We start from the raw sequence: 27,153 nt of genomic DNA on the forward strand, positions 1-27,153 counted from the left end.
ATGGATAAATTGTATTTTATCCTTACTTGTTAATAATTTTACTGGTTTCAAGTTTTGGCTATGTAATTGTTGTAATGTACTGTTAATTTTACATACAGGGTGGCTCATTAGTCCGAGGAAGTCCAAAATCGTCGTTGTTAACAAATATATGAAAAAAAGTTAAATATAAATGTATGGTTTATAAAGGTGCATATTATTATCCTAAAACTATTTTGTTCTATATAGAGTGTCCCAAAAAAAGGAATGATAAAGTTACAGGGTGTCCTAAAAATGATAATAACTGTTTTTTTTTAATATAACTTAAGTTTTTAAATTGCAACCCCTATTTTTTGTACGGAATTGGTTTAAGCATAAAATTCTACATATAGTAAGCTATTTTTATTTAAAAGAATGTGCGGTGTTGCCATGCTATCTCTTATTTAATAAAACTATGGTTAAAATTAAAACCAGCATATCTGAATGGTGGTAAAATCCCGAAGTGAATTTAGCTTTATTAATACTTACCTATACCTCAATATCCTCGTTGTTAACGAAAATATGAAAGAAAGCTAAAATAAAAATAAATGTTTTATGGTTTATAAAGGTGCATACCCAAAAAGGTTTTGTTGTATACAGAGTGTCCCAAAAAGAATGTAAAAGGCTGTATTTTTTATATTGCAAACCTCATTTCTCTCTACCCAGAATTGGCTTCTGCATAAAATTTGGAATGAATTTACCTTTATTGAAATTTAGCTATATTTTACCAAACACCAAGGATGATAGAATGCTTCGGTAAATGTAAACTGGTATTATCTTATACAGGATATTTTTATGGCGTGGTTAGCATCGCAATATTTAATATAATATATCTATTTTTTTTTAAAATGCAGCATCCTGTATATAGTTTTTCACTCAGTACTTCATTTAGCAACTAGTAGGGTTTAAGGCCTTTTTACTTCTCTGTATACTATTTCTATTTTATTTAGAACACTACTTTGTGCTTTTGGCTTCTTCTACCGTTACGTATGTGAAGCAAGCTGGTTTATACAGGGTGTCTCAGAAATAAGTGCAAGTATTTTAAGGGGTGGTAGATCCCGATAAAAGAAACATATTTTCTCTTTGTCATTTTTCAAATGTGTCCAAAATAACGGAGTTAATTTACTTTGAAAATTTCCAAAAAAAAAAAAAAAATATTTGCTAAAATTTTGAGAACCACTGAATAATTTCTGGATTTTCTTTCTTGTAAATTTAATCTAATACCTATGTTACCATATTATCAAGAAATTATGGTTTTTAGCTAAAAACTAAAAAACAAATTCAAAAAATTTTTCAAAAAATTTCGATTTTTCAATTTTGTTTTTCGCGAAAGAAAACTCATGGGCGTGTTTCTAGGGTTGAACTATACTACCAGTTAAAATACTTGCACTTATTTCTGGGACACCCTGTATTTTCTTTTAGACGCAGTATTAAAAATGAACATTTTTGTGCTTAACGTGTCCCTTAATTTTTAACGATTTTTGATATATCTGTGGCATTATTTTACCTACATATGGCTCTTAAAACAGTAAATTCTTATCAAAGACAACTAATGATTTTTGTCCGGTTTTTAGTTTTAAATTCCTTGTTTAAATATAGACTAGACATTATAATATTTTATGATTCTATTTCAACTAGTAGTTCCGCATGCTGTCAGACTATTTTTTTTTAATTAAATTTAACTAACGATTACATGAGAAGTATTTTACATATAACACGTATATACGAGACAAAAATATATCATTTTAAATCGCGTGGGCTACATTCACATTTAGGAAGGTTTTTATATTTACAATATGGGCTAATTAATTCAGAAGAAATGAGTTTATTTTTGTTGCAGATTTTTTTCTTAACCTTGAATATCGTTATAATCCAGCATAAAGAACGAGTTTAAAAAAACATTTGATTTAATAGTTTAGTATAATTTAACTCTAACCTAAAATTTATATGTGTTATTCTAATCACTATATTTGCTAAAAAATAGAAAATATTAAATAAAATGTACCCAGTATATCGGTGACAATACAAAACAATAATTAGGACTTAATTTTACTTTTTTTCTTTATATTTTTATTATAGCTTAACTATTGAGTTTTATAGTTTTTTTTTCTGATTCTATTAAGTAAATGCTTATACTATTTTTTTAAGAATAATTTTACACGATAATTTTTTAAGGTGGAATAGGCGATATACCGGGTGGGGCATTGTCGTTGGAAATAGGAAATCGCATGCAAATTTTGAATTGTCCAGATATTGGCTCCCTTGTTAATTTGGTACAGCGAAGTTGTAAACAGGTTTGGTTTCAAAAGTTCTGCGCATGTTGAATGCACAATTTGAATATTTTTAGACAAGCTGGTTTTAAGTAATTTAAGAAAAATTGTATCTATTTTTAAATTGAAACTGAACAGGTAACAATGCAAAACCAGGCAAATGCCAAAGTACCTTAAGTTGTCATCCTATAATTTTGTCATTTTTAAATGGTGTTTTCTAAACGTTAGGTTTTTGCCTCATTCGTACCAGTTTTATATTACAAAGATACATTTCGGGGACACTAAAGGGCTCGAACACACTGACGACCAGGTCGCACCGGCCAGGCCGCAGCAACCTCTAAAACCATTAAATCAAATGATATAGCGCACACTAACGTCCTGGCCGTCCGTTGGTCGTTGCGACCAGAAGACTGCACGGAAATATTATTATTTTCTGCCGCTTGTTGCCGGTTTTCTTCCAAATTAATAATTTTTCAGATGAAATCCCGCAAATTCAAGGCACAATATTTTATTTTCTATAAGATATAGTGTTTTAGAGTAGTTTTTGCACACGTGCAGAAATCCAAAGAAATAGTATACAGACTGGATCAAAGGTAAACTTAAATCTAATCCCTTTTTTTATCAAGGGTCGATTCTAGTAAAAACTCAAAACATTTTTATATGACATACCTACTCTATTTATGATACCTGTTATTATACCTTTGAGTTTCGATGTTAAAAAATAAAAAAAAATAATACTTAAAGTTTTTCTACAACCACTTGTTTTTTTAATAAATTAGTTTTTTAATTGTACTGTAGTCATGTATAAGGAGGACAACGGAATTTTAAATATTATATTTAATTTAACGTTTTTCAAACAGGGTTCATTAGACTATATTTCTACTAGGTACATTATTTTGAAAAGAAATTAAGAAAGTAATATAAACATTCATAAAAATAGAAGTAATTACTGTTGTAGATTCTTCGTTATATTGTAAACATTGAAATAACTGGAAGCTAAACTTTCTATCTGGTTATATTTAGAGCCAGTGTCTGACGATCTTTTTTTACGATGGCCCTAATATGTTTACTTCTAAAGTCGATAAGGGCGCCATATCAGTAGAAAAAAGACACAGAATATCTCCCTTTTTGTCGGTCGCGCGTACACAATGCTTTCTGTTTGTTGTGAATAGCAACTTCGCTTTTTAGTTAACTCGGATATTTTAACATTTCTGAAACAATATTTTCTAATTGGTTAAACGTAAAAAATCGTTAGATTTGACAACTCTGTTGAAACTGGTCGTTGGCCAGCCGACGGTCAGGTCGTTGCGACCTGGTCGTCAGTGAGTTCGAGCCCTAAGCTTAGGTACTATAACGTAGTAGTGTAGTTTGCAATGTTACCTGTTTAGTTTTAATTTAAAAATAGATGCAATTTTTCTTAAATTACTTAACATCGGCTTGTCCAAAATTGCTCAAATTTGGCATGTGTATTCATTGTAAACAGATCTTTAAAATCTATTTACGACTTAGCTGTAACATTAATTATATTAATAAGGGAGCCAATATTTGAACAATTCAAAATTTGCATGCGATTTCCTATGTTTCGACGATGCGCCACCCGGTATGTTGTTTACCTAAGTAGCAAATTTTATTTTATAAAGGTTGTATAAACAGCTATGTGATTTTTATAGGATACCTCAATTCATATAACGTGCTATATGACCGTAATATGATAGCTTTACAACCAAAAAAGGCCCATTTTTATACAACCGTTTAGTAGTATAGAAGTTCTATAAAAAGGGTATACAACTCTTATGCAACTATTTTACACAGCATTATATGACTATTATAAAATAGTTTTATTGTGTATTACGTGGTCACATCTAAGAAACAGAACAATAAAAACATTTGATCATTTAGCGAGGTACAAGAGTATTTTATTTTTTACCGAAGAATATTAGGAGCAAATTATATTTTAAGCGTGTCATAAATGAATCTAGAGGATGTGGATTGTTAAAAAGGAGACTTTACTCGACGGTGAAAATGGCGGGTAGAGCCAGAAGGTACAACAAATATGTAATATAAAAAATCATTAATAGGGTTTAAAAAGTAGGGACAATTTTTGTTGCGCCGAAAATTTTACTGGTAGATTACAGGTATGTATTTGGAAAAAAATTAAAGTGCTTTAATTTCGATTAAGGTTTACATATAAATTTAAACAATAAAATAAAATAAAATTTTCAAAAATTCTTGTTTTTAATTTAATTAAACACTTTATTACTGTATGTGGGAATCTTATCACAAAATAGTTCTCAAAAATAACATTTTACAATGTATTTTGATGTTTTTAATTTTGCTTCATATAATGGCGGCCATAGGCATACAAAAATTCTGCCTTAAACATGGCGAATTATAATGCAACCATTTTATTATAAATGAATCCCTTAAATAAGTCTTTGTTGTAAAATAAAACGGTATAGGATAAATATCTATCATTACGCAGAATTTCCAAGCACTATAGAACTATTTTGGACATATTGAGATTTGTGACAAATAGATGTTGCCAAATCTCATTTGATTAGTATTTAAACAAACAAACATGATCAGATTTTCATGGATTCATGCACGTGCATTTCATGCGTGCCCGACGAGTGAGCGGCAACCTAAGGACTTGGAAAAACAACAATAAAACAATACAAACATTACTACAGTAAAACTTTTACACCAACGTGGCAACAATGCTTTGAAGAAGCCAGACAACCCGGGAGATTTTGGCTTTTGAGAACCCAGGGAATTCTCGGGATTATTTGCCGTAATTTCGAGGAGTTTTTTCTTACATGCTCTTTATAACTACCACTGCGTTTGTTAAGTTTTTTCCAACTTTGTCCAGAATTCATAATAGCTGTGATTGATTACACTCGTACGTAGATATTACATTTGCAACAACAACAATAACAAAATAAATAACTAGATATACCATTTAAATTAAAATGAGGTTATATTATACATTACCAGTTTTATAATGCAGATATTACAGCGAATTTATTGTGTTAATCACAATTTTATCATACAAGACTATATAACTGTGTTGTATACAGCATCGAAGTTTAACGCAATAAAACGTTCTATCATACAACGTAATACAACTTTAATAAGACAAGTTTAAGTAACTATTATATGATCTTGTGACTACTAGTTATATGAATATTATAGAACTCTTACATGGTGGGTATAAGAGTCTAATAAAATAATATGTTTGTTATCATATAGCATTGTCTTACTAAGTGTTATATCATACTAAAAGAAATTATCGTTTAATGCGTTATAGGATACGTTGTAAAAACCACTAGAAAATAGTTTAATATGACAACTTTTATTAAAAAACAGAATGGTCGAAACCAAACGCTTAATAAAATCAAGCAGTCCTTAAGACAACGCTATTGGACTGTTATAAAATAATTCAATCCTTTTAGAATTTCTTTTTGCTACTTGGGTACCCAGTGTGCGGATACTGCACACTGTGTGTGAATCCTGCTTCTCATGTGTTGTCAACTGGGAAGTCAGCAACCAAAATAAAAGTAACTATAGCTCAAAATTGGTAGGCGTGGCTGGGTTAGGATTTGAAGCAGGATAAAACAGGATTGTAGGAGCCCAAGCAGGATCGTATTTTATAATTCCTGCTTTCAATGAGTTGCTAACTTCCCCGATCTTAGGCGCATAAAATCTACTATGCTCTAATAATCTAGTTGGCGAAAATATGGAATTTTATGTTAGTATCACAAATTATATTTGACAATAAGCTCCATAACAGCTTAAAAGAATTAATAATTTTTAAATTAGCTAAATGTTCGGGTTTATTTTTGATTGGTGCCCTCTAACGGACAAACGAAGCACTTTTGTATAAAGGGAAATTATGCGCAATGAACTTATTTTGACTCAAAAAATACATAGTTGTTCTATATCCAGGAAATATTAGAACTAATTGTAGGTATATTTCGTAGGTCTGCTTTGGAAAAATAAATTTTCCAAACATTTTTTTCTCAAAAACTATGCGTTGGTGCGTTTTTCTACAAGAGACAAAAAATGTTGTAAATACTAGAAGGATCATTTTACAAAAAGAAAATCTGTTGTCGGTGGAGTTGGAAAATATTTATCCTAAAATTTATGTAGGGGGTAGTTTTCACCCCACCCGTACTTAATTTTTGTGGTAACCAAAAGTTAAAGCACTTAGCAAAACATAGACACGTAAAATCTCATTCAAATTGGAGTAATGGTTCTTAAAATATCTGAAAAAATGTATTTATTTTTTTAAAGTTTGATGCCCTCTAGCAGACATGACCTTAACTAAAAAAAGAGTAAATTCAAAAATACTTTTTTTTCACAGTGTAAGTTTAAAAAATATAATAAAATCTTGAGAAATATAAATACTTACAATATCAGTCCCGTACTCCACTTTTATACATAAAATAGTGGGACAAAAGGATGGACCAGAATTTTAAAACATACCTTCATTTTATATTTTTTAGTTTTTGAAATGATTGCTTACAGGTTTTTCAAGATAATATCTTATAGCTGTAAAATAATATGTGTAAAATAATCAATTTATAATAAAACTTGAAGCACTTGAATTGTTCTTTAAACAAATAAAAATAGATGATAAACTAAAGAAAACAATTCTATAAATTTGCTGTTTGAAACTCGGGTTTTGTAATACGAATTTTTCAGTATTTCAATAACACCTTGTATATTTACAAATGGAACTAATGAAAAATAAAATTATAGTTGACGGTAAAAGCAAGCTGCTTTATCCATAACAATAACAATATACAAAAAATGCGTGATATAGCAATATGTGTTGACCAATAATGCACTTAGTAAATCCGGCAGACAAACGTAAAAAACAAGATCGCCGTCCTTCGAGATCCTTTTACACAAAAAGCACACGTAAAAGCTTGGGCGTTGCCTTCTCGCCCCAAGGTACCAACTACCATTCCGGCGCTAGCAGTACCGAACCAGTTGCATTGACCTACGTCACCACCATCGCCGCCGAATTTTCGATCCTGGTCACCACACCGACGGCCAAGGTTTTTCTTTCAAGACCACCGTACGAAAGTTTACCGCATTTTAGGTGAATTGTCGACTAGTATAAAATACGAAAAAATCGCCCGAAAATGTATCAGTCTCAATCAGTTAGTCTTTCGACTCGCAACACAGACCTAAGAAACAATCAAAATGTTCAAATTGGTGGTGTTGTCTGCTCTCGTTGCCGTTGCCGTGGCTAAACCATCCGGTCTTTTCTACGGAGCCGCTCCAGATGTAGCCAGCTCCTACATCGCCCCAGCAGCCGTCAGTTCTACCTACAGAGAAGATGTCATTCACAAACCCGCCGCTGTCGCTTACGCTGCTCCAGCTGCTGTAGCTTACTCTGCCCCAGTAGCCGTTGCTGCTCCCGTTGTAGCCAAGACCTACGTAGCCCCAGCCGCTGTAAGCTCCACCTACAGGGAAGATGTCATCAGCAAGCCAGCTGCCGTAGCTTATGCTGCTCCCGCTGTAGCTTACTCTGCTCCAGTAGCCGTCGCTGCTCCTGTTGTAGCTAAGAGCTACGTTGCTCCCGCCGCTGTCAGCTCCACCTACAGAGAAGACTACATCAGCAAACCAGCCGCTGTAGCTTATGCCGCCGCTCCAGTTGTAGCCAAATCGTATGTAGCTGCCGCTCCAGCTTACGCATATGCTGCTCCCTCTGTCCACGCTTGGTAATCGAGAGGACTGAATTAGATAGACTGTGTGTAAATATAATTTATTCAAAATTAATAAAAATATACTTTTTGATCTTTGCAAACATATATTTTATTTAATTACAAATCATAGGAGTAAGATTTCTTTTACTCGCACTTTACGATATTAAAAAGGCAATAAATTTATAGACTTCTTTGTGATTTAATGAAAAATTAGGATTGTCTTTTCTCTAAAGAGAAAAATGCATTTTTCATAAAACAGTTGCTTGTTCCAAAATGGTTACCTAATCCCATTTATACTTTTCTAAATTTCTATACGTCTTAAAGAAAAATGAAAATATAATTCCTAAAATTCAAAGCGCATTTCTGTAGTAATATAATTTTGATTTTATTCTTTGATAGATTTTCATTGACGGAATTTTAATTAACGTCATATTTTTTGATGTTTTAAAATGTCAAAGGAGCACACATTTTATTTAGTTAAATGCTACGGAGAGGGTGATAATAGTTATCGCAAAATGTGACTTTCACAACAAAAAATATGACGTTAGTCAAAATTAATAATAACAATCTTTCAAAGAATAAAATCGAAATTGTACTATCATAGAAACGTTTTTTGGTTCTTAGGATTTCGAAAAAAAGTCAACCATATTTTCATGTAGGTATTTTTAAATTTTCTCTAAAACAGTATGAAAATTTGGAAAAGTATAGAACAAGAACAAGAACATTTTTATGAGTTTTTCTCAAAATATCAATAATAAAAAAGTTTTCCCTCTTGTAAAGACAATCCGGGGACATACTGTACATTAATACAGATTAATGGTACAATTTTTCACTATGTGTTTTTCATTTAAATTGTGTAATAAGTAAACTAAAACTGATTAATACTGTAAACATTCCTATTACCTTCCTTTGTACTTATCTATTAAAATCAACGCGTGAAATTCAAAAATTAACTGTCATTACTTTTATTTAAAATTATTTATCCTATTAATACATCCTACATATTTGAAATTTACTTTCTTTAAAATATGTTTATAGATTGTAAAACAGAATTCCTTGTACCATTTATAGGTATTCTATTTAATTTTCCCTATGGTTAAGATATTATAATATAAATATTTAGGTATGATATGATTTCAAGACAACTTTTATTGAAACTATTAACCCTACCACTCGACCAAGTCTATGGATAAATACTGTTTATCCACAATCAAGAAAGTCTACCGAGAAATACTGTTTATCCACTTTCAAATTGTGTAATGAGCGTTATATCCACTCATATGAAGCAATTAAAGTGATATTATATACACTAGTGTGTTAAAATAACTTTATCTACGTCAGTGAGTTAAGAAGCTATTAACTCACGCATTTTGAGTGAGTTAAAAGCTTCTTAACTCACGCATTTTCATTACCGCACTCCTTGTTTAGATGACTACCAAAGAGAGAAAAATATTTTGTAAAACATTTATTTTGCACTAAATTGGAAGAATATGTTATAAGTACCTTTTTATTTCCATAGTTGTGTACTCTTTTTCGGTGCACCATTTTTCATACTTAGAGTATGAATATTCATACTTCTGTTTCGATCTTGCTGGAAACAATCCAGAAATGGCTCTGAATGCCTCTTCTTCAATGTCAGAGGGAATACTTTCCGAATCCCTCAGTTTTTAAACTAGTGACATCAATATTATTTACTGTCATATTGACATTGCCATGCATGTTGTTATTTGAGTATTAAGGTAATTTATTTTTAGGATAGGTATATAGTTAAGTACAATACTTTTGTTAAAATTAATTGTGTGTTTTTATAGTTAGACGTAGATAAATATTGTACAATACACGCGAGTTAACTCTATTAAGATACTTGTGTGGTTACACAACTCGTGCTGCGCACTCGTTGTGCAACTTTCACACGCATATCTTAATGATGCTGTTAACTCACTTGTATCGTAAATATCTATTATTCCACTAGTAGAATACTGAAATTAAAAACACTAAATTTTTATTTCTTTGTAATGTTCTCTAGATTTCGCAGGAAGTAAATAGGTAGTTGCCTCTTGAGCCTCAACAAAAATTGCAGCAAAACAACAAAATAACTTTGCAAATTCTCATGACAAAGCTTCGATATTACTTTTTGTCAAGCTTTTGTTTGCATCATTAATAAATCAACATAATTACCAAAACAAAAAACGCTGTATTTAACTCGATGTTTAAAAATAATGCTTGCTGCCAATTTTTACTATCATTTTTTTAAATAATTTTAACTATATACAGGGTTGTTCACCACATACGACACGGAGTATTGTAGCTAAACGATTATATTTTTACAAATTTCAAGATTTGGGTTCGATGAAGGACTATTAGAGGTACAATTTAAAAATAATTTACAAGATACAGAGTGTCCCAAATAAGTAAAAAATATGAAAGCTTTATTTTTTTAAATGGAATACCCTGTATATTATTACATTTTTAGTTTCTACGATTAAAATAAAGGTAAATTTGATTAAGGTTTATTACACTTAAACCTTACCGTTTTTGAAATATTTTCAATTTTGTGAAATTGCAGTAAAAATTTTAAGGCTTCATTTCTCCAAGGGTATCAAAGTTTTTAATACTAAATATTTACTGAAATTTATTTATTGATCAGTTATTGTGCTGCAATAATAAAAATAATACTACCTTATACAGAGTGTCTAAAAATTTATTTTAAATAATTTATAGCTTTAAACGCCAATAACTTGTTTAATTTAAATAGAACGCCCTGCATATTTTAGGAGAATCAGATGCACAATTTAATTGTCTATCAAATTGTATTATACCATTCTTACCTATTCCTTCAAGTTTTCGTAGAAAATACATTTTCTTATAATTTAGACCTCATTCATCAATATACCCATGGAATATTGACATTTTATTATTGACACCCATGGAATATTGACATCATATATTGACATTCTAGTAATATTATCGTTTTGCTAAAAACAATAATGTTGTATGCAAAAAGAAAACTATTTAAATCTTTATAAAAGAGTATACCATTAATTAAATATAGCACCATTATTTCCGCCCATATACTAATTAATTACATACTTAATTGTACTCGTTATTCGTTAATAAATTATTCTAAATAAATGTGGAATTGAGTCAGAAATCAATATAATAATAAGTTATCAAAATTAAAGTCTCTGTTGTTATAAATAAGCATTTAGTAAAAAATAAAATATCATTTTTAAGGTGTTACTTTTTATCACACTGTCTAATACCCATACAAAATTCAGTTTTTTTTAATATTTGGAACAATTATTATTAATCAATGCAGTCAGTTAATGTAGTTTGAATACTGGAATCATATTAATTGGTCCCTTTTAACAAATATTTAAACAGTTTTTTTTTTATTTTTTAATGAAATAAACGAATTATATCCACAATATTCGTATCTGTACTCTTTAAAAATTTGGTACATCTTTAAAAATAATCTAAAATGTCAATATTCCATGGGTATATTGATAAATAAATTCTAAATTACAAGAAAATGCATTTTCTACGGAAACTTAAAGAGATAGGTAAAAGATGGTATAATATAATTTGATAGACAATTAAATTGTGCATCTGATTCTCGTAAAATATACAGGGTGTTCCATTTAACTAACAATAACTGATCAATAAAAAAACTTCAGTAAATATTTAGTATTAAAAACTTTGGTACCCTTGGAGAAATGAAGCCTTAAAGTTTTTACTGCAATTTCACAAAATTGAAAATATTTCAAAAATGGTAAGGTTTAAGTATAATAAACCTTAATCGAATTTACCTTTATTTTAATCGTAGAAACTAAAAATGCAATAATATACAGGGTGTTCGATTTAAAAAAATACAACTTTGATATTTTTTACTTATTTGGGACACTATGTATCTTGTAAAATTATTTTTAAATTGTACCTCTAATAGTCCTTCATCGAACCCAATACTTACAATTTGTAAAAATGTCATCGTTTAGCTACAATACTCCGTGTCGTATGTGGTGAACAACCCTGTATACATGTATTTGTGGATAAAACTTTGTATTACATTCCTGTTCTAGTTCTATGTTAGTTCGTCAGCTTAAGAAAATTAAATGCTCAAACTACCTTCTCGCATTTAAACATTCGTGCGTGGATAAATGCTTCTAAGAAACTTAACGCCGAGTATAATAAATTATATACTGTTATTTCTTCTTCTTTATTACTATTATATGAAATCTACGAAGTTGAAAATTCATACTTATGGTAGATTTAAATACTTTTGATATTTTTAGAATCTTTTTAATTTTTCTTATGAAAATATTCCCATAGAATTGTACAATTTTTAGTAAACATTTGTTTTTTTTCTATATCCGTTATTTGTTTAGGTTATCAAAAATATCTTTATACAGGATTAGTTTCAAATAAGTGCAAGTATTTTAGGGGTGGTAAATTTCGAAAATGTGGTAGGTAATTTTTTTTAAAAATGCCTTTTTTTAATTTTTAGTTACAAAACATAATATCTTTATAATATGGCAACATATGGAGTAAATTAGATTTACAAAAAAAAATTTTTTTAATTTTCAAAGTAAAATAACTCGGTTATTTTGAACTTATTTGAGAAGCGTCGAAGAAGATATATGTTTCTTTTGTTCAAATCTACAAGCCCTGAAAATATTTGCACTTATTTAAAACTCACCCCGTATACTACTTAGTTCTATTTGAAAATCTACAAAATACCAGGGCTGGCCAATAAACAAGATATATTTGTGAACAGGCTATTTTTAATTTGTTTGTTTATTTTGTTAAAGTTTATTTTATCACATTCTTATTTTAGACACGGCCACCCTATATTTTCCAATAATTTTCAGTAATTTAGAACTAATTTTCATTTAATTAAATAAGTACTAAAATGATAAATTCATATTTTTGCCAAATTTCTTTAAGATGTTCTGCATTTACAGCCACAATTACTTTAGAATGTTGTGAATTAAAAAAATGAATCATATATGAAAATACCTAGCGAAAATATATTATAATTTTTCGTTGCTGTAAATTTTTAAGAAGAATATGGTAAAAAAATAAAAAGCAATTTTACCGATAAATAAATAATTTATTTCGGAGACATATACAAATATGGCAATGTGAAGATTACAGTCTTAACAATCAGTCCTCTCTTTACCAAGCTTGGAGAGCTGGAGCATGGGCAGCGTAACCATAAGCAACAGGTGCAGCATAAGCAGCATGAGCAGCATAGGTAGCTACAGCAGGAGCAGCGTAAGCAGCTACTGCAGGGGCAGCATAGGCTACAGGGCCAGAGATGATGGTCTTCTGAACAACTGGAGCCGAATAAGTTGCTACAGCTGGAGCGGCTACGATTGGTGCGGAATATGCAGCATAGGCTACAGCAGCTGGTTTACTGATGGTATCTTCCCTGTAAGTGGAGCTTACAGCAGCGGGAACGGCATAGGTTTTAGCAACAACGGGAGCAGCGACAGCTACTGGGGCAGCTTCAACCACGGTTTTGGCAACGGGAGCGGCGACTACAGCTGGGGCACTGTAAGCTACAACGGCTGGTTTGCTGATAACATCGGATCTGTAGGTGGAGCTAACTGCGGCTGGAGCAACAACAGTTTTGGTTACAACTGGGGCAACAGGTTCGGCTACCACGGTCTTGGCTACAGCTTCAACAACGGGTTCGGCTACGACAGGAGCACTGTAAGCTACGACAGCTGGCTTACTGATGATGTCTTCTCTGTAGGTAGAGCTGACGGCAGCTGGGGCAACATAGGATTTGGTTACAACCGGAGCGGCTACAGCTACAGGTTCGGCTACGACGGCTTTAGCTACGGGGGCAGCAACAACAGCAGGAGCGGAGTAAGCTACAGCGGGAGCGGAATATGCTACAGCGGCTGGGTGGCTGATGGTATCTTCCCTATAGGTTGAGCTGACGGCCGATCCACCGATGTAGCTTTTCGTGACTACTGGAGCGGCTACTTCTACTGCTCCATGAATCAAACTTGGCTTGGCGTAGGCGAAAGCTACGAAAACGGACAACACCACCAATTTGAACATCTTGATTGATCGTTTAGGTCTGTGTGTCTAAGAGACTGACTGATTGCGACTGATGCTCCGAACATTGCGAAATTCTCTATTTATAGGTGGCGGGTTGCCGAAAAGGTTAAAGATAATTCAAATGCACCAAAAGGATACGGGAAAAAATTATTGTTGACCGTGAAAATCGGCGAAACCAGATCGCGATGACGTCGGAACGTACAAGAACCAGAAGTCGCACACGTTGTTCGGTAAATATCGATAATTATGTTACGCCTACGGGCTACGCCTGTTACATTACAATCAAAGTCGCCAAGAAGCAGGAAGAGTTAAAATAATTGGGTTTCTTGGTATTTTGGATAAAGCAAATAAATGTCAATTAGTTTCTTATTTATGTATTTTGATGAAATAAATCGAGCCTGGTTTTGTATCTTAATAGGATTTTAATTAAATGAAATTAGCATGTTCTTATAAACTTGAGGGGTATTTTATTATAAGATTAACAAACACGGCGTGAGTAATAATTAATAGGTATGCATTTTCTTTATAAACCACAAATCATAATAAACAAATTCATAAAAACAATGTAATATTGCAATAGTATATGCTAAAATTTAGAGAGCATTGAAAAATTCTATTTTACTAATTTAAGACTGCAAAATATTATGAATTTATCTTATTCAAAAAAATATTTTAAGTTATAAAATAATGCCAATATTTAGTCTTTCCTAATATTATTTGCTATTTATTAAATTCAAGTGCATTGTAAAGTAAAACTGAAATAGTAAAACGAAGAAAAATGATTTTATATTTTAGAAAGTTTGGCGTATAATTTTTAAACACCCTGTATGATTTAAGATTGCAATATTTATAGCAAAGTAAGAATAGACTATCAAAAAAGAAAGTAAATACCTAATATAGTTTTGATTTTAGGACAGTTCCTGTATTTTTAATAATTTCTTTAAGAAAGCCTGAAAAAACATTATTTTTTATTTATTTATTTATATGTCTGAAACTATCGAAATATATTTACTCATATCTTAGGGTTATGTAAAGTTATCTGAAAAGAAGTCAAAAATGCCATAATACAGGGTTCGGGAATAGTGCGTCGGACATCTGTAGCTCTTAGAATAAAAAAATAAATATTTATGTTTATATATTTAGTATAAAATATTTATGTTTATATGGTTGGTAGTTTATGTTTAATACAAGAGAAGGTGCTAAATTTAGTCCTCTTCTTACTTTTGTTTTATAGAAAACTAGTAAAAAATAAAGTAATTCAGTATTTTTATGACGAAGAGTTTCTTATAATATTTATAATAATTTTTCTAAAGACACATAAAATTTTATGATATGGCAGTAAAAACACTATCAACCTCCGTTAAGAAGACTATAAACTACCATGGAAAACAATAAGAGGTTAATTTACTTAAAAGGATATCCTCATTGGTGTTTTACTATTATATTTAATTTTAATATTGTTATTTCATTTTAATTTTGCAATAAAAAGTATAGTAATAAATTATTTAACTATTAAATATATAGTATTACAACTATAATAGTACTATTAACTATTAACTATTAGTAGTATTACGATATACAGTGTGGTCCAAACTGTATTCCGGAAACTTCGGTAGCATATTCCGCAGATAAAAATAAGTATAAAAGTTTGTATAAATGTATGTCCTGAAATGTTTAGTTTCGGAGATACAGGGTGTAACGTTTCATTTTTATTTCGATTTTTTTCAAATAATTTCTGAAGTAACGTTATTTTTTATTATATCAAAAATTTATGATTAATTCAAAAAAATAAAAAGTTCCCAAATTTATAAGTTCAGTCAAATAACTCAAAAATATGTTTATTTTTGTGTCAATAATAACATGTATTGACTATGTCCATTCTAAATATATTTGGAGAACGGTTGTTCATAGCAATTTTTACAAAGAGATATTTTTTTACGTAAAAAATCACGGAAATGTACATTTTTCACTCAGTAGTTTTATACAGGTACGAACGAAAAATTATTACTCTTTAAAAAAGTTAAAACACATGTAGGTGGCACTCCCTACAAATAGGAGTCATATTGGTATCAAAATAAAATTTCTCTTGTCAAGTAACTCCCAGATACCAATTTTCAACCAAACATTGACGTTACTTCAGAAATTATTTGGAAAAAATCGAAATAAAAATGAAACTTCTACACCCTGTATCTCCGAAACGAAGCATTTTAGAACACATTTATACAAAGTTTTTTGCTTATTTTTATATGCAGAATAAGCTGCCAAAGTTTTTCGAAATACAGTTCAGACCACCCTGTATAATAGAATAAAAATGTCTGTATTAATAGTATATATAATAATAGTATATCTGTAGTATTTCGTAGATACAGGGTGTAGAAGTTTCATATTAATTTCTATTTTTTCCAAGTAATTTCGGAAATAACATCAATATTTGGATGAAAATTGGTTTTCTTTCCTCACTTTTTTTAAAAAAAAAAAGTTTTTTGACATGAGAAATTTGATTTTGATGTCAATATGACTCTTATTTGTAGGGGGCGCCACCTACATGTATTTTAACTGTTTTGAAGAGTAATAACTTTTCGTCCGTACCTGTATAAACTAGAGAATGAAAAAATACACATTTTCGTGATTTTTACGTAAAAATATCTCTTGGTAAAAATCTTTACGAGCAACGGAGAATGGAAATAGTCAATACATGTCATTACTGACCAAAACTAAACATGTTGATAGATAGTTATTTGACTGAAATGATTAATTTGTGATATTTTTATTTTTTTTAATTAATCAGAAAAAATGATGAAAAAACAGTTTCTGTTGAACTTTTGGCACAAAAACATTCCAAATTTATGATTTCAGTTTAATAATTATTTAGACCAACCAAACCAAACATGTATGAGAGGTACTGATAATTTCGATTCCAAATATCTCGAGAACCATTACTCGTAGCGATTTTTACGAAGAGACCTTTTTTATGTAAAAACGTGGTGAATGTATATTTTTTTACTCAGTAGTTTTATACAGGTACGGACGAAAAGTTATTAGTCTTAAAAACAGTTAAAACACATGCAGGTGGTCCTCCATACAAATAGAAGTCATATTGACATCAAAATCAAATTTCTCCTGTCAAAAAACTCCCAAACACCAATTTTCATCTAAATATTGACATTACTTAAATTATTTGAAAAAAATCGAAATAAAAATTAAAAATTTTACAGCCTGTATCTCGGAAACTAAGCATTTTAGGACATTGCTTACAGGACTTATTTTTATCTGCAGAATATGCTGCCAAAGTTTCCGGAATACAGTTCGGACCACTCTGTATATTTAACTATTAAATAGTAGTAAAAAATATAGTTATATATATAGTAATAGGTAGTAAATTTAACTTTTTTTAAGTTTTTTGGTTCCATTATTACAAGAACTACTAAAATATTTTTAATACTAACTTCAGCATATTTCTTTTTAATATTCCATTTTATTATATTCGAATTAAAATTTCCGTTTGTGATTAGTTATTAACACCTATTATAAACTCGTTTAGAATTAGAAGGTTTTCGACAAGTCTGGCGAGCAGTACGTACCCTTGCACTTTCTTTCTCGCACTTGATGATATGCTTTTTCATGGTCAAAAATTTACAAGAAACATAATAATGCGCGAACCATTTACCTTTTTTATCACCATTTTTTTAACTATAAATATCTCTCAAGTTACTCGATTTGGTATCAGTCTCAATCAGTCAGTCTTTCGACTCGCAACACAGACCTAAGAAACAGTCAAAATGTTCAAATTGGTGGTGTTGTCTGCTCTCGTTGCCGTTGCCGTGGCTAAGCCATCCGGTCTTTTGTACGGAACCGCTCCAGTTGTAGCCAGCTCCTATATCGCACCAGCAGCCGTCAGCTCTACCTACAGAGAAGATGTCATCAACAAACCCGCCGCTGTAGCTTACTCTGCTCCAGCCGCTGTAGCATACTCTGCACCAGTAGCCGTCGCTGCTCCTGTTGTAGCCAAGACCTACGTAGCCCCAGCCGCTGTAAGCTCCACCTACAGAGAAGATGTCATCAGCAAGCCAGCTGCTGTTGCCTACTCTGCTCCCGCCGTTGTAGCTGCTCCTGTAGCTGTTGCAGCTCCCGTTGTAGCTAAGACCTACGTCGCTCCCGCTGCTGTCAGCTCTAGCTACAGACAAGACGTTATCAGCAAACCAGCTGCTGTAGCTTATGCCGTCGCTCCAGTTGTAGCCAAATCGTATGTAGCTGCCGCTCCAGCTTACGCATATGCTGCTCCTGCTGTCCACGCTTGGTAATTGAGAGGACTGATTTAGGAAACTAGACTGTGTTTAAATTTAATTTATTAAAAAATAGAATAAAAATATATTTTTGATCTGGATACGCTAGTCTACTTTATTTCATAATTATAACGGTCTAGTTCAGTAAATAAGGACACGAAAAGACCCAAGTCTCGGCGTACTTCGTCGACCTTGACTTTTACGGCGGACTGTTTTGGGGAGTAGTTCTAGAAGAATTGTAACACCGTGCTCGGCCAGTTTTGGCCAAAAAAATGGTCGCAAATGGCTCAAAAAGATGTTTTTCGCAAATATCTGCCAAAATATGCAATTTAGAAAATTTTTCTTGAAATAAAAAAAGCTTAGGTCATTATCTACAAAAAAGGTTCTGACACTTTTTTTCGTCATATTATATATGACTTTCCCAGGAAAACGGTTAAAAACGGCTCTAAATGGTAAAAGAACGGGTTTTCCGCCAATATTAGCCGAAATATGGCATGTAGATGAGTTTCATGACCGCCAAATAGAAGATTGGGTCTTTAGCTAAAAAATGACCCTGACACTTTTTTTCGTAAAGTTGTTCGTAAAAAGAAGCCAATTCGACTATTCGTAATTATGCAATTTTCTTTTGTTTAGGACACTTTCCGGAAATCCCAAAAAAGCGGAAAAAGCCACTCACGAATAGTTGTTTTTTATTAAAATGTGATTAAACAAATACTTAAAACTTTCTGAGTTGTTTAAAGAGACTCTAAGAACTACTGTTAAAAAAATCTTGTCAAATAAGCTATTAGTAGTGAAAATATGAATATGTTGGCAAAAATCTGAAAACTTTTGGGTCAAGAAATGTTTGCCAGGTTTTTTTATTATCATAAAATATGACAAAATTCAAACAAGTTCCAATATGTGATAGCTAACAAATTAATTTTTTCAGTGTATTGATTCCACCTTTTAAATGAACTTGATGAATGAATCATCAAAAAAATTTAAATTTTAGCCGAGTTGCTAAACAATTTGTCTAGAGGAAATTCAGGGATCTTTGAGGCGGAATATCTCGAAAGCCTGTGCAAAGTACAGATACTGGCATGTATCTGTATCACAGGTGCCATGAGAACATGTCCAACAGCAGCAATGGAGGTCATTTTAGACCTAACACCACTGCACATTGTCGTCGGTAGTTATGCCAATGCGACAATGATTAGAATGGTCATAGACGGAAACAGTACTGGGAGAATTTTTAGGTTAGGGGCTTGTAACACCCTCAAAAAGAAAATTCCACTTCTCCAACTCCCAGTGGATGACATACCAAGAATTTACAATTTTGAGAAACACCTCACTGTAGTATTGAGTAATAAAAAGGATTGGAAGGAAGACACGCTTATTCAACATATAAAATACCATATCATAACGTGGTATACTGATGCTTCTAAAACCAAAGCAGGGACAGGGATAGGAGTATTTGGGCCGAAAACCAAATACTCCGAACCAATGGGCACCTACCCCAGTATTCTTCAGGCAGAAATTTACGCTATCGAAAGGTGTGTACAATTTATCTTAGATAGGAACTATCTAAAACAGAAAATTGCCATCCTATCCGATAGTCATGCAGCACTAAACGCGCTCAACTCAGTAATCATCAATTCGGAGTTGGTCAAAGAATGCCTAGAGAAGCTCAACAAGTTGGGCAAAGAAAATAAATTCCTCTTACTCTGGGTGCCTGCTCACCAAGGGATAGAAGGCAATGAAAAAGCAAATGATCTAGCTAGGAAAGGAGCGAACACTCCACTAACTGGACCAGAACCGTTCTGTTTTCCAAGCGGAAACCAGCTGAAAGCGGAACTGAAGAATCTGGAAGACTCCAACAGCAACTTGGAATGGGTGTCCTCCAACGGTCTAAGACACTCGAAAAAGTTCCTCAGAACCTACGACCGAGAAAAATCAAAGGTTTTCCTTGATTTAGATAAAAACAATCTTCGGATTGTCATGGGGTTCCTAACAGGACACTGTCTCCTCAACGAACACCTCAGTAGGGTGAAGCTGAGAAGCAACGGCGAATGCAGATTCTGTGGGGAATATGGGGAAACACCAGAACACCTCATCACTGAGTGCGCCGAGACGACGACTATTCGTGCCATGAACTTTGGTACGGCTGATGACAAGGATGGAGAGCTGGCCTCTATGGAGCCGTCTCAGATACTGGCTTTTGTTAAAGCCTTGAGACTGTATGATGAGTTATAACTCGTTATAACTCAAGAAAGGGGAACACACAATAGATCTTTAAGGTCGCGGTGACTAACTCCCCTCCTAAATATTCTACCATTCTACATCTCGAAAGCCTAATTCTACCTAAAAAATGATGATGATCGTTTTTGGTAATTACCTAAGCTTTATTTTTTATTCCTAGAAAAGTTTTGTAAAATGCATATTTTGGCAGATATTTGCAAAACACTTATTTTTAGGCCATTTGGGGTCATTTTTTTAGCCAAAGCTAGCTGAGCACGGTATTACAATTTTCCCCTAATACTACTCCCCTAAAGAAACACAATTCGCTTGAAAAGTCCCGGTCGACGAATTAAGTCGTGGTTTCAACTTTCATTTACTGGACTAGTAGCAGTAAAAGTTTTGAAAGCATTGAAAGTATGGCAGAAAAGTTTAACAGTTTATTTAATAGTGGTATACAGTGATGAAATAGTATATTATTCAACGAGCATATAATGGTGGATGTTATTCACGCGGATGAAGTTTATGCCGCAGGCGAGTGGTCATAAATCATCCAAGTGAATAACAGCCATTATATGCTAGTAGAATACTATACTTTATCTAGGACTATCAAAAAAAAATTAGATAATATTAATATAAGTTTTTATTTTTAATGTCAAAAAAATATTGAACGAGTATAACGAGTAAGTAACATGGAAACAAAACCACACAAAACATTGAAATTGTCTTTTTAACTATATAGGTAGCTAACTAATTTAGCTTTAACTAATTAAAACAAAAATTAGTTATTTACATTAATGGTAATGTTTGTGTTCCCAGAATGTGACAAGTTAAATGTAGGGAGTTTGGATCGAGATATCCGTGAAAGCGGTGAATAATGAAACCATTATTCACTAGTGAATAATGAATATTATTATTATTTCATTAACTCATGTATAATAATCTAATTATAGACGAGTCGTGGATAATAGTATATTATTCAACGAGCTTATAATAGTGGCCGTTATTCACGCGGATGAAGTTTTTTCGCCTGCGGCTCGTGTCATAAATCATCCAAGTGAATAACAGCCATTGTATGCGAGTAGAATACTATACTTTATCCAGGACTATCAAAAAAATTTAGATAATATTAATATAAGTTTTTATTTTTAATGTCAAAATAATATTGAACGAGTATAACGAATAAGTAACATGGAAACAAAACATTGAAATTTTCTTTAACTAGGTAGCTAACTAATTTAGCTTTAACGTACAATCGCATTCCAAGCCGGTTCGGATCGAGCACAGCTCTTGTTTGGAGTTTGGATCGAGATATCCGTGGAAGCGGTGAATAATGAAACCATTATTCACCAGTGAATAATGAATATTATTATTATTTCATAAACTCGTGTACAATAATCAAATTATAGACGAGTCGTGGATAAAATATATTATTTGACTGGCATTTAATTTTGAAATTTTACACAACGTTTCAATCAGACATCACTGATGTCATCAAACCCGTGACATTTGTTTTTCTAAGATTGTGCACCCCCAAAGTACTGAACTACGCGGCGCCACTGTATCCAGACCATCAGGTGACATCCAGTATACGCACTTCCGTCTGTTGATAATGCATTCCCAACGTCAATCTCCTGATTGACTATTCGGATATTAACACCTTGGGCATCCAGACCATTGTGTTCGCCTAATTATATCAATTAGCTAGAAACGGCATGTTCTATTGCCGGAACTTTATGCCCGATAGCTAATTGTTATATGGATGGTGAATAATTTCTAGGTATCTGACGTGTCTCGGGTGGTTAGCGTCAAATTTCAGCCCCTGGGTCTTTGGCAGCGAATGTTGTTTCGAAAATCGCAATTTTAATGATGAGTTTTTCATTAATGTTACTCATTTCTTTAGCAATAGTTTTATTTTGGAATTAAAAATTATTATTATATTCAGAACATTGTTTGCTTGTTTTGGTTTTGAAAATGTTATATGTAATCATTAATCATTTGACTGTTTCTAAAATAATTCTTACACGTGCAGAGTAAAGCTCTTTACAAGTAGTATTCATATGCATATATACAGGATGAGTTTTCTGTGATGTTCTCTACGGATATCTGAGAAACTACTCGATCCGGAGAGTCGGTCAAATAGAGAAAAAATTGCAGTCAAAAATATGCGCCTTCCGGAATTTTGAAAAAAATTATGACTTAGATATTTCAAAAAAAAAGTATCGGCTATTTTAAAAATGCTCCCTAATCTATTCTAATATATAAAATCCTTAAGTGACTCATTGATTAATCACGATCCTGCTCAAACCACCTCAACGTAAGAAGCACAATTTTGGCATACAGGTTGACCCTAGGGTGTAGAAGATCGAAAAGAAAGGATTTTTCGAAATTCCAGTCCCAAGGGGATGAAACCACCCCTCAAATATTAGAATATTTTTTATTTAAAAAAAAAACGGTCAAGTTTCCGAAAAAATACTTAAACACGTATATTTTATTTAAGATAAAATTTAAGATTTTTTAAAAATGTATACAGGGTGTTTCGAAAAATCTGGTCATTGATTAATCACGATCCTGCTTAAATCGTTTGACGTAAAAAGCTGATTTTTGGAAAACGGATTGACTTTAGGGTGTAGAGGTTCGATAAGAAGGGATTTTTCGAAACCCGAATTCTAAGGGGGTGAAACCACCCCTCAAATATTAGAAAAAATGTTATTTAAAAACCGGTGAGTTTTTCGGAAAAACTCTTAAACACGTATATTTTTATTTTGTTGTTTTACATATTTTAAGATTTTTTATAAATTTATACAGGGTGTTTCATAAAATATGACCATTGAGTAATCACGATTTTGCTTAAACTGCTTGATGTGGTGTAGAGATTCGATAGGGAGGGGTTTCTCGAATCTCAAATTCCAAGAGGGTGAAAACGCCCCTCAAATATTACAATATTTTTTATTTAAAAAACGGTTAGTCTTTCGGGAAAATGCTTGGACAAGCATAATTTATTTGATTTTTTTACATATTCTGAAATTTTTTAAAAAATCATACAGGGCGTTCCAAAAGTTGGGTAATTGATTAACCACGATTCTGCTTAAACTGCTTGACGTGCAAAGCTTATTTTTCGCAAACGGATTTTTCGAAAGTCAAATTCCAAGGGGGTGAAACCACCCCTCAAATATTACAATATTTTTTATTTAAAAGTTTCCGAAAAAACGCTTAAACACGTATATTTTATTTAGTTTTTTTACATATTTTAAGTTTTTTTAAAAATGTATACAGGGTGTTTCGAAAAATCTGAACATTGATTAATCACGTTCCTGCTTAAAGCGCTTGACGTAAAAAGCTGATTTTTGGAAAACGGATTGACTTTAGGGTGTAGAGGTTCAATTAGAAGGGATTTTTCGAAACTCGAATTCTAAGCCACCTCTCAAATATTAGAATATTTTTTATTTAAAAACCGGTGAGTTTTTCGGAAAAACTCTTAAACACGTATATTTTATTTTGTTGTTTTACATATTTTAAGATTTTTTAAAAATGTATACAAGGTGTTTCTATATAGATACGCAACGGATAAATATATATGCCGCGTCGTATAACTTTGCTACCTGCAATGTATGTAGAAAATTCGCTTTATCGAGTATGTCGCATTAAAATCGGATTTCAATTTATTTCATTCTAGGATCGCTTGAGTTCGTCGCTCGTAACTTGCATCGCTCGTTCATAATCGAGCGATGTCGGTTATTTCAATAATCGAGTACTCGAGCGAATTTTCGCTTAGACTATTTCGCTTCACTAATTAGAACGGGGTAGGCTGAGTCCGCACAGATCCGCAAAAATAATATAGTCTAAAAAATATAAAACTTTAGTTTGAAAATATGTTTGAATCACCAATCATGTATATTGACAAAAATATGTTTAAAAAGTACTTTACACGCCCGTATTTTTTATAACAAAAGAATAGAGTAAAAATATCAAACCATACACCGGATATAGAACTCTTTCGGAACGCTAGGTCACCCTGTAGGTATATCGTTTTTTGTAAACTATTTCTTGACGTCCTTGTAATATTTTAAACGAAATATTTCGGTTCGTTTTTATCGCACTATCTTTTATACAGCTATTATTTAGACATTTTTTAACTGCATTTTTATACTTTTAACTTGCTTATTTAACCCACACGTTTAAAGATCTATAAATCATAGGTACTAAATAAAGTTTTAGTCACGTGATTAAGCTTGACCCGGCACAGCTTTCTCTACTTTTACATCTTTTCTTTTAATCAAAATATTTTAGGAAACAAAAATAAATTAATTATAAACATATAAACAGTTATTATTTACATCAACAAAACTCACCTCCTTCACAGCACTTAAGAGATATAAATGGCCATTACTACCGCTTTCCTGTTCAAAATATTCTGATAAGGTTGGGATGAGTTTTTTTGCGGCTATTAAGCTATTTTGTACACTTCGCACTAAAAGAGGTTTAAAAAAAAACAATGTTCGACTGCATCAGATAGCAAAAAATTTTAATCTTAATGTATCACAACAAAATTCATTTAAACCAAAAACTCGTAATTCAAAACTAAAGTGTTAAAACGAATAACAACGTCAGGAAATAAATAAATAAATGTGACAACTTGACATTTTTACAGCAGAGCTACCACATGAATACCCAGCGGGAAATATAAATTCCATATATTTAAAAAGTTGCTTCACAAAACGAGTTCTAGCTATTGTTTGAACATTTTTTACCTGATGCGTTTTGAAAACTATTAATTTGTTCACACGTTTAATAATCTAGTTGATATATTTCACGGCCTTAGTCGACCATTCTATCCTCCTGCTCGTTCTCTTTCTCCAAAGTTGCTTTACAAAACGAGTTCGGAATTATTTTGTCCCTACGACATAGTTAACAAAGGACGAAGGACAATACGAGGGATTATTCAGACTGTCCACCTAGCGGCGGCGACAAAGGATAATGAAATAATTTATATGCTAAACAACGGGACCGCTCGCCAAGTATTAAAATTGTACGATTAGGATTCGTATCAACAATTATAATGGAGTAAATAATGCCCTGTAACTATAACGGTTATAAATGGCGATGAAACGAAACACGTGAATAAATGAAGATTTACGAAGCGTTATCAAAAGTAATAAATGCAAATTTAATTGAATAATACGGCTTAAATAAATATATTTTAATAGGAAATATGGATGAAGAAAGTTACAAATATTTTTGAAGAATTACCTGTTTTTTTTTAAAAACTTCTGCGTTCTGTGACTAAAAGGAAATCTACAAAATATAATAGTTATTTTTTATAAACACTACTTCGTTGATCCAGGAGACCAATTTGTCAGTGATATTTTACTAATCAAACAAATTTGCCTACCGGACAACAAATGCTTAACGTTTCAGGAAGTATAGTCTGTCCAACGACAAGATTCTTGACAGTGATAGATGTGTCTGTCATTTTAATTTCACAGTAGTTTATTTTACTTTACAAAGAAATAAGTTGGTACAACTGGACGCATAGCAGGAAATTAATATATTTAAAATTTGACTGATACCTAAGTGATTACTTCAAAATATTGTGAAAAAAAATTGTATAAAACTGAAAAGATGTAATCGAGTTATTTTATGTAAAAAACGGTACTTATGTGTTAATACAAAACAAACAAGAACAAAACAAGAACAAAGCACCACATACCATACCAAAATATATAAAAAAGAACTATTTCTTACTTTCAAACTTCAAGAAACTTCTCGCATTTATTATTATATTTATCAATATAACTTATGTTGAAATACAAATTTGTAATATTCCACAGAAATAAATAAAACAACATAAATAAAACAAAGCATTTTATTAATAATAACACTTACCAGATGTTATTGATGACCTTAAAACTGATTAATTAACTTTAATATTAATTTTTTAAACCACTAACGACATTATTTTTCTGCACTACTAAAATCCATTATTTACCTATCTTGTGATGTCGATATTTTACAGCTACTCCAGTAGTATATGTTTAGTACTGTTCTTGTACCATATACGAGATGCACTTATCTACGACAAGATGGTATACAAACTTTATTGATAGTAACTTTATTGGTGTATAAGACTTTCTGCCTGGGTACGTGTATAACCATAAACTGTGCTCTGGGTCTACAGTTAATTTTCACTCGATTTTTCCTCCACTTGACTTCAAAAGACACAAAACACACGTAATAACACGAATCAAAATGCATTATCTTCCAAAATGCAGATATTTGACATAAATTGACACAAAATTATAACCTATAATTTAGCAAGACTTTGACAAGCCTCAAAAATCTAAAGGCGAGTTCATACGCATTGGCGTCCATTTGTCGTTCATCGTTCCGCCAAACCAATAAAATTGAAATATGATCTGTAATTTTTGAAATAAACCAATAAAACTGGTTAAAAACAACAAGAGACGACGTATAATGGATTTATATTTAAACCCATCAATAGTTAACTTAAAAAATATTAGAAACTTTTTTTAGTAAAATAAATAGATTGGTATGGGACGTCATCTGCTTTTCTTCTGTCAT

At 31.8% G+C, this 27,153-nt stretch overlaps 2 protein-coding genes across 2 annotated transcripts; one reads left to right on the forward strand and one right to left on the reverse strand.

Annotated features, from left to right (window-relative positions):
* The first annotated feature begins 7,328 nt into the window (after positions 1-7,328).
* LOC115890838 lies at positions 7,329-18,411 on the forward strand. Its single transcript, XM_030911186.1, has 3 exons — positions 7,329-8,020; positions 13,186-13,925; positions 17,843-18,411. The coding sequence occupies exons 1-3, from the start codon at positions 7,497-7,499 to the stop codon at positions 18,373-18,375; spliced, it is 1,797 nt and encodes a 598-aa protein (XP_030767046.1). The 5' UTR covers positions 7,329-7,496; the 3' UTR covers positions 18,376-18,411.
* LOC115890846 (cuticle protein 16.5-like) lies at positions 13,097-14,123 on the reverse strand. The gene has a single exon (XM_030911194.1). It carries the CDS (start codon positions 14,072-14,074, stop codon positions 13,178-13,180), a length of 897 nt encoding a protein of 298 aa, XP_030767054.1. The 5' UTR covers positions 14,075-14,123; the 3' UTR covers positions 13,097-13,177.
* Positions 18,412-27,153: the final 8,742 nt, after the last annotated feature.

Source organism: Sitophilus oryzae, unplaced genomic scaffold, assembly GCF_002938485.1.
Source record: "Sitophilus oryzae breed Bouriz unplaced genomic scaffold, Soryzae_2.0 scaffold_931_pilon_pilon, whole genome shotgun sequence".
Lineage (NCBI taxonomy): Eukaryota > Metazoa > Arthropoda > Insecta > Coleoptera > Curculionidae > Sitophilus > Sitophilus oryzae.